General features: G+C 28.6%; 1 protein-coding gene and 1 non-coding gene across 2 annotated transcripts; one reads left to right on the top strand and one right to left on the bottom strand.

Moving 5' to 3' along the window:
- The first annotated feature begins 3,486 nt into the window (after positions 1 to 3,486).
- On the top strand, positions 3,487 to 12,851 carry LOC107437687 (lysozyme). Its single transcript, XM_043045916.1, has 4 exons — positions 3,487 to 3,644; positions 5,484 to 5,542; positions 9,608 to 9,743; positions 12,605 to 12,851. Exons 1-4 carry the CDS (start codon positions 3,581 to 3,583, stop codon positions 12,811 to 12,813), a joined length of 468 nt encoding a protein of 155 aa, XP_042901850.1. The 5' UTR covers positions 3,487 to 3,580; the 3' UTR covers positions 12,814 to 12,851.
- Positions 6,918 to 6,989, bottom strand: TRNAD-GUC (transfer RNA aspartic acid (anticodon GUC)). The gene has a single exon. It is a non-coding gene; the product is annotated as a tRNA-Asp (tRNA).

The following is a 12,851-nucleotide window of genomic DNA, read 5'->3' as shown; positions in this document are numbered from 1 at the left end:
TTATGCATACAGTGCTAACTGCATACAATTATACATTACTTTTAGTTCTCTAACTGCATACAATCTTTTAAATGAAAGTATCGTGAGACTTACAAAAGTAATCTAAATTTTTAATAGCGGTAGTTACGCCACAGGCTTTTCAATTTCAAGACGTTTAAAACTATTAAGCCCCAATAGTGAAACTTTTTTGTGGCCAAATATTAATAATAATTAATATTCTACATCCTTTCTTAAACACTAATTTTTAGTTCTTTAACTGCATACAATTGCATTATGCATACAATTCTAACTGCATACAATTATACATTACTTTTAGTTCTCTAACTGCATACAATCTTTTAAATGAAAGTATCGTGAGACTTACAAAAGTAATCTAAATTTTTAATAGCGGTAGTTACGCCACAGGCTTTTCAATTTCAAGACGTTTAAAACTATTAAGCCCCAATAGTGAAACTTTTTTGTGGCCAAATATTAATAATAATTAATATTCTACATCCTTTTTTAAACACGAATTTTTAGTTCTTTAACTGCATACAATTACATTCAATACAATTGCATTATGCATACAATTCTAACTGCATACAATTACATTCAATACAATTGCATTATGCTTACAGTGCTAACTGCATACAATTATACATTACTTTCAGCTCCCTAACTGAATACAATCTTTTAAATGAAAGTATCGTGAGACTTACAAAAGTAATCTAAATTTTTAATAACGAGATGTTGGGCACTAAAAGTAGCTAGATAATCATAGAACTATATGTTTGTGCACTCACATCAGTCAAGGACAAATAACAAATCAGTTAAGTCTTAATTATTATCCCTGAGCAGTGGTGGTTCAGAGGATGGAGCATTCGCCTTCCAATGAAGTGAACCGGGTTCGAATCCTGTCAAGAATGGCTGATAAGAATTCCGCACCCTACTCGCACCAACCACAGTGCTGACCTCAGAAAATATTCTCAGTGGTAAAAAGATCATGGGTTAGAGTCCCCTTGCAGTGAGGCTAACCGTGGGAGGTTTTCGTGGTTTTCCTCTCCGTCTAATGCAATGCATGTTTGCTAAATTCAAAAGTCCCATCTGCACCATCATCTGCTTGGGGATGGGAAAGTGAGATAAAAGAAGCAAACAGGAAAAAATGCTTATCGCTACATTCCTCTCAATAGATGGTTTTAAAAATCGGTGTATTTATTTTGAAGTAGAAATTTCAAAATTATTACAAAAAAAAGGAGAAGAAAAATCAGTCGAAGATAGAAAAAAGTTCATTATATCCAACTTCCTCACTTTTTTAGTTCACTATATCCACAAAAAATAACATTATACGTGTATACCAAGGCACGGTACCGAACATTTCGTTCACTATATCCGGGAGTTCACTATAGCGAGGTTTGACTCTGATAATAATAATAACCGCTCTGTTGCAGATAGTTTTCAAAATATTAATTCATACCGTCATACCACTTTTATTTTGCTGAATCTGAAATAATGAATCAAAAATAGATAATTATAGATGAATGTGCAATAAATTTCGTTCTTGATTCAATAGAGTTGTAAGTGTAGGCTAGCAACCAAAAATTATATTTTCTGTTAAATAATTTAAAAGAAAGTCTGTTCTCCAGATTAGTTTAAAGCGTCTGCAGCTAAAATTGACCCTCAGTTCAAATTTCAGAACGCTAGCACGGATGATTCCGAAACTCCAAGAAAAATCACAGGCAAAACTATTCCTTTTATTATTATAGATATTATTATCCTGCTCTTAGTTATCGTTATCCTGTTCACTACAGAAATAACAATTAAAAAATTATCAAACATTCAATAATATTGTGAAACATACATATTAATGACTGACTTTAGAACAAGCAGACTTAAATGTCAAATTTCAACTTCCTCGTGTGAAATACCAACTTTATGCAATATTTACATAAACTTATTATTTTTCTGTTTTCTTTGGATTTCTGCATAAGAATCAGACCCGTTCTTTGTGATGGAAACCACAGTGGTCAAGGTTACGTCAAAGGTGTGATGAATCTCTAGAAATAAAGCGTGACACAAAAAAATATGGGAATAAACCGGTCAGGTATATAAGGAAAATTTAAGATTACGTATTGTTTTACATCAATAAAAATGTCGTTACAAACTATAGTAACTGTNTAATAACGAGATGTTGGGCACTAAAAGTAGCTAGATAATCATAGAACTATATGTTTGTGCACTCACATCAGTCAAGGACAAATAACAAATCAGTTAAGTCTTAATTACTGTGCAGTGGTGGCTATGGGGATGGAGCATTCGCTTTCCCTTGAAGTGAACCGGGTTCGAATCCCATCAAAAATGGTGGATAAGAATTCCGCACCCGACTCGCACCAACCACAGTGCAAATATCCTCGAAGTAAAATATTCTCAGTGGTAAAAAGATCATGGGTTAGAGATCATGGGCAGTGAGGCTAACCGTGGAAGGTTTTCGTGGTTTTCCTCTCCGTCTAACGCAATTCAGGTTTGTTAAATTCAAAAGTCCCATCTGCACCATCATCTGCTTGGTTTGCTTAGGGATGGGAAAGTGAGATAAAAGAAGCAAACAAGAAAAAATGCTTTTCGCTACATTCCCCTCTTTTGATTATTTTAAAAATCAGTATATGTATTTATTTTGAAGTAGAAATTTCAAAATTATTACAAAAAAATGAAGAAGAAAAATCAGTCAAAGACAGAAAAAAGTTCATTATATCCAACTTCCTCACTTTTTTGGTTCACTATATCCACAAAAAATAACATTATGCGCTTATAGCAAACATTTCGTTCACTATATCCGGGAGTTCACTATAAACTGTGTTCACTATAGCGTGGTTTGACTCTGATAATAATAATAACCGCTCTGTTTCAGATAGTTTTCAAAATATTAATTCATACCGTCATACCACTTTCATTTTGCTGAATCTGAAATAATGAATCAAAAATAGATAATTATTTGGAGTGCGCAATAAACTCCGCTCTTGATTCAATAGAGCTGTAAGTGTAGGCTAGCAACCAAAAATTATATTTTCTGTTAAATAATTTAAAAGAAAGTCTGTTCTCCAGATTAGTTTAAAGCGTCTGCAGCTAAAATTGACCCTCAGTTCAAATTTCAGAACGCTAGCACGGATGATTCCGAAACTCCAAGAAAAATCACAGGCAAAACTATTCCTTTTATTATTATAGATATTATTATCCTGCTCTTAGTTATCGTTATCCTGTTCACTACAGCAATAACAATTAAAAAATTATCAAGCATTCAATAATATTATGAAACATGCATATTAATGACTGACTTTAGAACAAGCAGACTTAAATGTCAAATTTCAACTTCCTCGTGTGAAATACCAACTTTATGCAATATTTACATAAACTTATTATTTTTCTGTTTTCTTTGGATTTCTGCATAAGAATCAGACCCGTTCTTTGTGATGGAAACCACAGTGGTCAAGGTTACGTCAAAGGTGTGATGAATCTCTAGAAATAAAGCGTGACACAAAAAAATATGGGAATAAACCGGTCAGGTATATAAGGAAAATTTAAGATTACGTATTGTTTTACATCAATAAAAATGTCGTTACAAACTATAGTAACTGTTGCATTGATTGTAACAATCTGCATTAGCCTATTGCACGGTATGTTTCTTTCAATTATTTATATTTTAAAACATAAACTAGAAGGGGAAAAAAGATTTTCTTAAGTTTGTTTTACGTAAAATTAAAGTTCGTTAAAACAATAGGTAACTAAAAACGCTTACCATGAAGTGTCTCATTTATATAGTGAAGATATTTATATTCTGTTATTTTAGGATTTAACAAATATTAATGATTATAATAAGTAAAAACATTGCATGTTGCATTGATTGTAACGATCTGCATTAGCCTATTGCACGGTATGTTTCTTTCAATTATTTATATTTTAAAACATAAACTAGAAGGGGAAAAAANGGGGGGGGGGGAGATTTTCTAAAGATTGTTTTATGTGAAATTAAATTTCGTTAAAAAATAGGTAACTAAAAACGCTTACCATGAAATGTCTCATTTATATTGTGAAGATATTTATATTCTGTTATTTTAGGATTTAACTAGTATTATTGATTGTAATAAGTAAAAACAATTGATTGTAAAGATATGCTTTAGCCTATCGCACGGTATGTTTCTTTTAATTATTTATATTTTAAAACATAAACTAGCAGGGGAAATGAAGATTTTCTTACGATTGTTCTACGTAAAATTAAAGTTCGTTAAAACAATAGGTAACTAAAAACGCTTAAAATGAAATATCTCATTTATATAGTGAAGATATTTAAATTCTGTTATTTTAGGATTCAACGAATATTATTGATAATAATAACTAAAAACAATCACCTATGAATTTAAGATTTTAGACTTTTTATTTATTTATTTGATTATAATTTTTGAAGCTATTTTTCGTGATTAAACGCGCATATTCGTTAATAAAAATTCAATTATAAATTATTTACATATTTGAAACATAAACTAGCAGAAAAAATATTTCCTTAAGATTGCTTTACTTAAAATTTAAAAGTTTATTAAAGCTTTAAAACATTTGGTAACAGAACGTTTACCGTAAAATGCCGAATTTATGTAGTGATGATATTTATAATCTTAATTAATATTAATGATAATGAGAATGATAATTTCTGATATTTATTAGCGATGATATTTATTACCTAACAGATATTAATGATAGTAAGTAAGTAAAAAAATCACTTATATTTTTAAGATTTCACCCTTTTTATTTATTTTATTTTTTATTTATTTTATTTTCTATTTATTTTATTCTTTATTTATTTATTTATTTCGAAGCCCTTTTTTGTGCTCGATAATAAAAATATAGTAAATAAAATTTCAACGCTCAAAAGGAATTTTAACCAATTCACAAAGCAAAAGGAAGTAAATTTAAAAAAAAAAAAATTTTTTTCAAAGTTCCTCCTTTTGTATATATATATATTATATATATTTATATATATATTTATATACATATACATATATTTTTTACAATTTTTAAAATTTTAAATCTAAATAACCCCTTGAACCAAAGTAACTTCTTTAGACTACTCACATGACATTTACTGACATTTTAATCGAAATTAAATACAATTCCCATCTAAGACTTTCTTAATATCTTGCTCTTGAATATCCTGCTAATGAAATGACGTTACAAAATTAGCAACAACAAAAAAAGGAAACATTTAAAAATAAAAATAAAAAATTTAAAATTTGAAGAATTTGAGAAAAAAAACTTTATTTTTGCTTTTATGACTTTTGTGTGAATGCTAAACTTTTTATTTAACTCTCAATCCCAGAAATATTAAAATCACCTCATTCATGTGCAACTAAACTATACGAACAATTTTTCAACAAAATGTGTTTGTAAATTTTTCTTGTAGTTTAATATAAAACTATCAAAGAATACTTGCAGCAAGCTTAATGTTTTCTTCTATTGTTCAGGACAAGGCTTTGCTCCAGCAGGACAAATACCAGAAAAGTGCTTTGATTGCTTATGCGAAGTAAGTTTTAATATTTCTTTAATGCTATCCAGCTTCCCACATTACATAAATAGTTTTATGTTAATCACTGCAAATCTTTAAACTTTGACAAATATATTTTAGCTTTCAAATCGTGGTTGATTTTGCTTACACTGTAATAAATTCCGGATCAAATTACGATAGTAAAGTACCGGCACTTAGTGTGCATCATCCGTAAAAGCAATTTTTACAGTAAAATATTATACCATAATTTTTACACTAATATTTAGTTAGAATGAGTCTGTTCTTTTAAGGTAAATTATTACTGTAAAATGTACAGTACATCAGATTTTTTGTTTGAAGCATATTCATTTCATGAAATATGAAAATGGATTTTACGGTAAAAACTACCGGTACCCAGAGTGCCGTAATTTGATCCAAATTTTTTTACTGAGTTTTTATTATTGGTCTAGCAATAACAATCACGAAAATATAATCATTTTGGTAATTTTTATATTTTATACATTTGTTTGATAGTCCAGAACAAAATTTCTTTCGTCGGACTGACTCTGGTGCTGTAAGGGTTAAAACACACATTTTTAAAATTGTTTTAATATAATATTTGATACACCAATTACTAGTAAAATAAAGTTTATTATAGTTACATCAAAAAAATTTTGACGATTATGAATTATTTACACTTTGTCTGCCACCAATTAAAACGACTTTAAAATTTTGGTTTTAATTAACGATAATCGCTTTATTTTTATAAAGATTTTATGTACTAGTTCTCCAACACCGGCTTGCTGTATTCACGAACTCTTCCAGAATATTTTATGAAAAAAATGCCTCACTAGCATTTTTAGGTGATTATTTAAACATATCCCCTAAATGCAAAACTCCTTATTTCTAGGGGCCACTGATAATGTATATCTGAAATATAAAAATTAAATGTTAGTTTAAAATGTGACGAGGGGCTAGTGTACTACACTGTGCTAATGTTGACAAAAACAACCATTTTAAGAAATTTTTAAAAACAATTTGAAAAACTAAACAATATTTTAAGTCCAGATATAAACTAGAATGTAATAAAGCACCCTAATTATTATTAAAAACAATACCTCAAGTTGAAGATTATATTTAATGAAGGTTTTTGAAAAATTTGTAAAAAATATCCACACTTGCGGCCTCGCCCCTTCTTCTATTAATTGATCTAAGTAAGCTTCTTGTTATACCGCTCAATTACAACTAAATAGTAGTGACGTTTCATCTTTCAAACGAGGTATTTTAATTCGTAGGCGAAATTCATTTTAAATTTCATAACCTTAAAAATTCAGTAACCCATTGAAAAGCCATTAATAACTCAAAAAAAAAATATCAAGTCAAATAATAAGTGTTATACAAAAAAAATATTGTCCTCCCCGGCGGGGAATCGAACCCCGGTCTCCCGCGTGACAGGCGGGGATACTGACCACTATACTACCGAGGACTTACGACAGAACAAAAAATTTTAATATATAAATACATAATTAAATTGTTTCTTTTTATTTATGTATTTATTATTTATGGTATTTTAATGCAAATAGTGTATAAATAAATTTTCTACAGTGTTAAAAAAGAGTTTAAACATCCAAACACTTCATCACAAAAATGTAGATAGCAAAATTACTACGAATTTTCTTGAACAGAACTAATATTTGTCCTTTTTTTTTCTACGATTTTTTGGTTACATTCAAGATTAACTCCAACAAATCATTACCCCTCAATAATGAATATAATTGTACTTTGACAATGCAATTATATATTTAATTATATAATGAATTATGTATTTTTCTGGATAGTATCAACTCGTCAGTTAGAAAATAATAAAGATTGAATGCACTCTCAGACTAAAAAAAAAAGCAAATTCTGAAATAATTAATTTCGAAATTCCTCGATAGTTATAAAACCTTGCAATATAACTTAAAAATTAAATTCATCAAGAGTATTTAAAATGTTCATTACTAACTCATATTTGCTCCAGAAAAAGTTTATACATTAAACAATTTTTCTGTTGCGCCGTATATTATTCTAATGAATTAATCTAATAATAACAATTCAGTTTCAAATAAGAAATTCATACAAAAAAGAATCTAGATTTCCTAAAACTTACCATTAATTATAATTAAGTTGAAAATATACCAAATATTATTCTCATGAAAATATTCCTGAGAAGTTTTGCTCCGTTAGATAGCAGCACTATACATAGACAGAGGTGATTCCGAAATATAACAAATGAAAGTGAAAAAGGACGACAAAACAAGAAATAATTTTATGTTTAGCTTTAAATTCAGCAGAACTTCAGTTTGAATTGGGGATTAGGATATAATTGGAATCATGTACCAAGAAATCTACAAGGTCTTATTATCCATAAAACATTATTTATCAGTTTCTTCATGCTAGATGGCAGCACTATATGTATGGAGGTGATTCAAAAATAACAAGTAAAAACGAAGCAAGAACGACAAAGCAAAAAATAATTTTTTTAATTAATAAATTAGTTCAGAACTCAAGTGCGGATTATAATTGAAAGTGTGGAATGTAGGGCGTAAAAAAATTTTCTACATAAGTATAAAGATTACCTAGAGTGCTCATCTCATTTTCAGGATTATTAATTAAGACGACAACCCCTTTCAATCATTACAAAAAAATTCAAAAATAATCAGATTTCATTTCAAAAATCTGATTGAAAAAGGGAAAAATAAAGTGCTGTTTATTTTATTATTTTAGTTAAAGTATTTTTTAAATAAAAAACAACATATTTTTCATTTAAAAAACACTTTACTATTCGTTTTTTTTTTTTTTTATTTTTATTTTTTTAAAGAAGAGAATACTTTTTATGTTTGAAACATGCTTTATTTGTATAATCATTTTTGGTAATCATCGTTTTGCTAGTATAATCATAATTTCATAATCATATTTGTATTATTTGTATATTTTGTTATAATCTTGCTCTTTTCTCACAATGGCTTTGTACATTTTTTTTTCTTTTTTTTTGTAAAAATAGGCTTTGTAAAGTTTATTTCTTCAACGATCCGTGATATCCTAGATGGGGAGAGAATGAGGGACCAATGTTCAATCTTGGGCTCCGTTAGGACCCAACGAACACATGCGATAGACGTCCTCGTAAAATCTCTGAAATCAAAAGTCCTGCTGCCAATCGTTGAGAAATACCATGGGTATAGGGATTTGGAGAAAATTTCCTTCCCTTTTAGAATTAGGTTTAAACTGAACAAATAGCCTTACGAATGAGTGGTGCTGACATCTATCCATGGGCCTCTGAGTTAAGACGTACTTTCAACCTCGCGGTGGTGCTCTCTTATTAAACGAAAGGTGCACCTTGCTGACTAAATTCGCAAATGGCCGATAGTTTGAAAGCTTGTCTTCTCAAAGCGCCATTAGAACCAACATTTCTTCAAATGTTGTATTATTATATGAAATGCAATTCAAAACTAAATCCCTTGAAGTCTAATAGCGCATATGTAAATTAAAATGAATATTTACTTTCTATCAATATTTTCCGAGGATGCGGTGAATATTTTAATAGAATATAAGTCGGAGTTGGAGTTGAGCTCTCAGAAAAATCTGAATTTGGAGTCGGAGTCGAACACTTAAACTACCGACTCTTCAACTAGCTCCCTTCCTCTCGATCACTGCAAGCATATGTGGAAGCGGTGTTGTAGAACAGCAGTTCCCAAAAGGTCTTCCGGGGAACCGTGGGGTTCCGTTGTAAGATAACAAGGGTTTTCGGAGAGTTAAGACTTTTTTTAAAAATCTAGTTATGATTTTTGGAACCTGTAATTAGATTTCTATTTGATCACCAACTTATTATTCGTTAGCAACATTTCGGTTACTTTTCACGAAATTATTCAAGTAAAATGCCAGTTGAAAAGACAGCAAAATTTTAAAACTACAAATTCATTCTAATTGATATCATTGAATAAATTATCAAAAGGATATGCATTTATAAAATAACTGAATTAGTATTTATGTGTATAATTTTTTTATATTTGTTAGAAAGTATTCTAAAAATTTAATTATCTGAATAATTCCCCTCCTTCCGTCCAGGCGGCATCTGAATGTGATGAAGCAGCTGAATGCTTTAACAAAGGTCCTGGACAGTACCTATGCGGGCCTTACCATATATCTTATGAATACTGGAAAGATTCAGGAAAACCTGGAGAAAATCCAGATGATCCACTTGGTAAGTTTTGATCTCAATTAAAGCGTTCTCTTCAGATTGATATGATACTAATTAACCCTTTGACGCAGATAGAGACTGGTTTCCCTTTTATATAATTTTTTTTCTGAAGCTTTAATTACAAGAAAATGTACATTTTCATAATTTTAACTATAAAAAACAGTCTAACAGTTGATAAAAAAAAAGTTAGATTATCGGAATTATAATATTTGAATCAATATTTATATATATTGAATTATGTGTATTGAATTATATTTAATGTACTAAGATATAAAATCCGAAAAAGTAGCTTAAAAAAAAATTCATTCATATTCAAAAATTTATTATTAATTGATTTTGTAAATTAACGGAATTTCAAAACCTGTTTCTCTTAGATCTAAGTAACTATTAATGCTAATAATTGTAAATTTGAAAATTTATTGCTTAAAAATGAGCCGTGTTTGAAAGATTGTACCTTTAATGCAGAAAAAGAAACCAGTGTTCCGTGCTGAATTTCATAACCATAAATTATTAAAATGCTAAATATAATGTTTTTCACTTATTTGGACTTAAATTAATACAATTAATTTTAAAAGTATGAAAAATATGCATAATAAAATTTCTGTATCAAAGGGTTTAATGTGTAGTTAATTCAATATTAATTAAAGTAGTAAATTCAACAATAATAACTATACTTTGAAAGAAGCCATTTATGGGAAATCCTGTCGCATCTCTATTCATAATTTAAAATTTAAAGTATAGAAGAAAAAAAACACATATTAGCATTTTTTCAAGTACAACAAAAGCCGAAACCATATTTTAACAAGCATTTTATGTTTAATTCTGGTTGTTAATTCGAGTGAAACTTCAGATTTAAGTAAATTATTTTAGATCTTGGATTGCTAAATTAGAAGTTACAACTGCACGAAAGTTAAGATGTGTAGTATTTACTTGGTTAAAAACTTAATTTGTTCCGAAAATAAACCAATTGGAAATAACAGTCGACACATTTTAAGCGCTCAAAAGCAGGCACCCATTTTCAAGAATTGCCAGATCCCAAAACCATATGTTAACAAGCCTTTCACATTCACGTCTGGCAAGTCTTGAAAATGGGCGTCTGTTTTTGAGAGCTTAAAACGTGCCGACTGTTATTCCCAATTTGTATATTTTTGAAGAAAATACAGTATTTTATCGAGTAATATCTTACCTCCTCTGTTTCTTGCGGTTATTTGTTTAATGTAGGCAGAATTTTTCATATTTGCATAAAAATAAGAATATAAATGTCTTTTTGATCCTGTTAGACACATTTACTATGTATATATATGTATGGGTCATTCTCACAAAAACAGTCATTTTCATGTCCCCAGTATATTTTATGCTTGTTTTACAGCTTACGAAAAAAAAAATTTCAGGGAAAGTGTCCTTCAGAATGCAAGCTAAAAAAAGAATAAAAATAAAATTATCAATTTTTATTTTTTATTTATTTTAGGTAATTAAAATATACCAATATGCCATTCCCTCACTTGTCCCCACTGCTGATTTAAAAAAAAGAAAAAAATAGTTTCTGAAATAAAAAAAAAAATTTCACAAATTCGTGTTTTTTATTTCAGAATACTGAAATATAGAATTCAGAAAATCAATTTTAAATTTAATTTCTGATAAAAATATTAACACAGCACTATATTAAACTTTGTCCCCAGTGTTTCGTGTCATTCCCTCACAACAATGCTCCTATCACCTGCAATCTTCTTAGAATTAAAATATTTTAATAAAAACTTCAGAAGTTAACAACTGGCATGATAGAACAAAATTGCAGTATGTTTCCATCTTCAACTTAAAGAAGCTTTGCTGTGGAATAAATTTGAATGAATCAAACCAGGTAAAATTTTTTACATTTGTCATTCCCTCATGTCATTTTTTAGAGTAAAATAAAATACAACTTCATCGAGAAAGTGGATAATTATATGTTGCTTTCTTGTATGAATATAATTGTATGTGATTGACTTCAGAAATTAATTAGGCCTAACTGTTATTTTTAAATTTTATTGAATTCGTCATTCCCTCACTAGTGTATAAAGTGAGGGAATGACGCTGAAGTGAGGGAATGATTCAAGATGAGTATATTATCAAATTTTTTTTTGTTCAATCGTGCCAGCCAATTTTATTTCCCAAACCTGTAAAAACTATTAAATATATAAGACTAAATTATAATAAATATTAGATATACTTAGTATGTTATCATTTTCAAACTTTAGGTAGATGTAACTTAGATAAAAACATGTATTAAAATAAAATATCATTCCCTCACTATTAGTGTCATTCCCTCACTTTTTAAATAGTGAAAATAATTAATTTACTTATTAATTAATTTGAAAAATAAATTAAAAAATTAATAAATTAATTTATTAAATTAATTAATTTATTTATTAAATTAATTAATTAATTATTAATTATTATAAATTAATTAATTATAAATTAATTATTTAAAAAATTAATTAATTTAAATATTAAGTATAATTTATAGGATATATACTTTCTTTATAATGCCATTACATATTTCTATTAATATAAAAAGTTTCAGAGCTTTTTATTCACTTTACTTTTTTGGGATTTTATTAACTGAAAAATGACAGTTTTCGTGAGAATGACCCATATATATACTTATCAATGTGAATAATCAATTGAAATCAATCACTTCGTGTTGCCAATTCGAGAATAACAGATGTAAAAAAAAAAACATCATTGTCATCCTTGGAAGAATCCAACGTAATCTGCTAAATAAACTTAATATGAATAAATAAGATGCCTATTTATTTGAATTAGCCAAAGTTTCTATGTATGTAGCCTTTTTTAAAAAATCATTCGTTTCTTTTTTTTTCTTCTAGATTTTGAGAAATGTTTGAATAGCAGACCTTGTGCAGAAGCTGCCATAAAAGGATACATGCAGAAATGGGGCAATGACTGCGATGGAGACATGAAGATAGATTGCTTCGATTGGGCTCGAATTCACAAGGGTGGACCTCGAAGTTGCAATGATACTTGGATTTTGAATACTGATTTCTGGGCACGGTTCAGCCACTGTTTTACCATATAGTATCTCACGATACCATAATAAAATTAATTTTATTTCGC

The sequence above is a fragment of the Parasteatoda tepidariorum genome, chromosome 10, assembly GCF_043381705.1.
Source record: "Parasteatoda tepidariorum isolate YZ-2023 chromosome 10, CAS_Ptep_4.0, whole genome shotgun sequence".
Lineage (NCBI taxonomy): Eukaryota > Metazoa > Arthropoda > Arachnida > Araneae > Theridiidae > Parasteatoda > Parasteatoda tepidariorum.
Note: the sequence above shows the minus strand (reverse complement) of the source record. Positions and strands in the feature narration are given on the sequence as shown.

What these genes read in the sequence shown, in the direction of transcription:
- LOC107437687 (XM_043045916.1), top strand. Translation starts at nt 3,581, where the DNA reads ATGTCGTTACAAACTATAGTAACTGTTGCATTGATTGTAACAATCTGC. An exon ending in CTGCATTAGCCTATTGCACG is followed by an intron (nt 3,645 to 5,483) that starts GTATGTTTCTTT and finishes TCTATTGTTCAG; the next exon opens with GACAAGGCTTTGCTCCAGCA. An exon ending in GCTTTGATTGCTTATGCGAA is followed by an intron (nt 5,543 to 9,607) that starts GTAAGTTTTAAT and finishes CCTTCCGTCCAG; the next exon opens with GCGGCATCTGAATGTGATGA.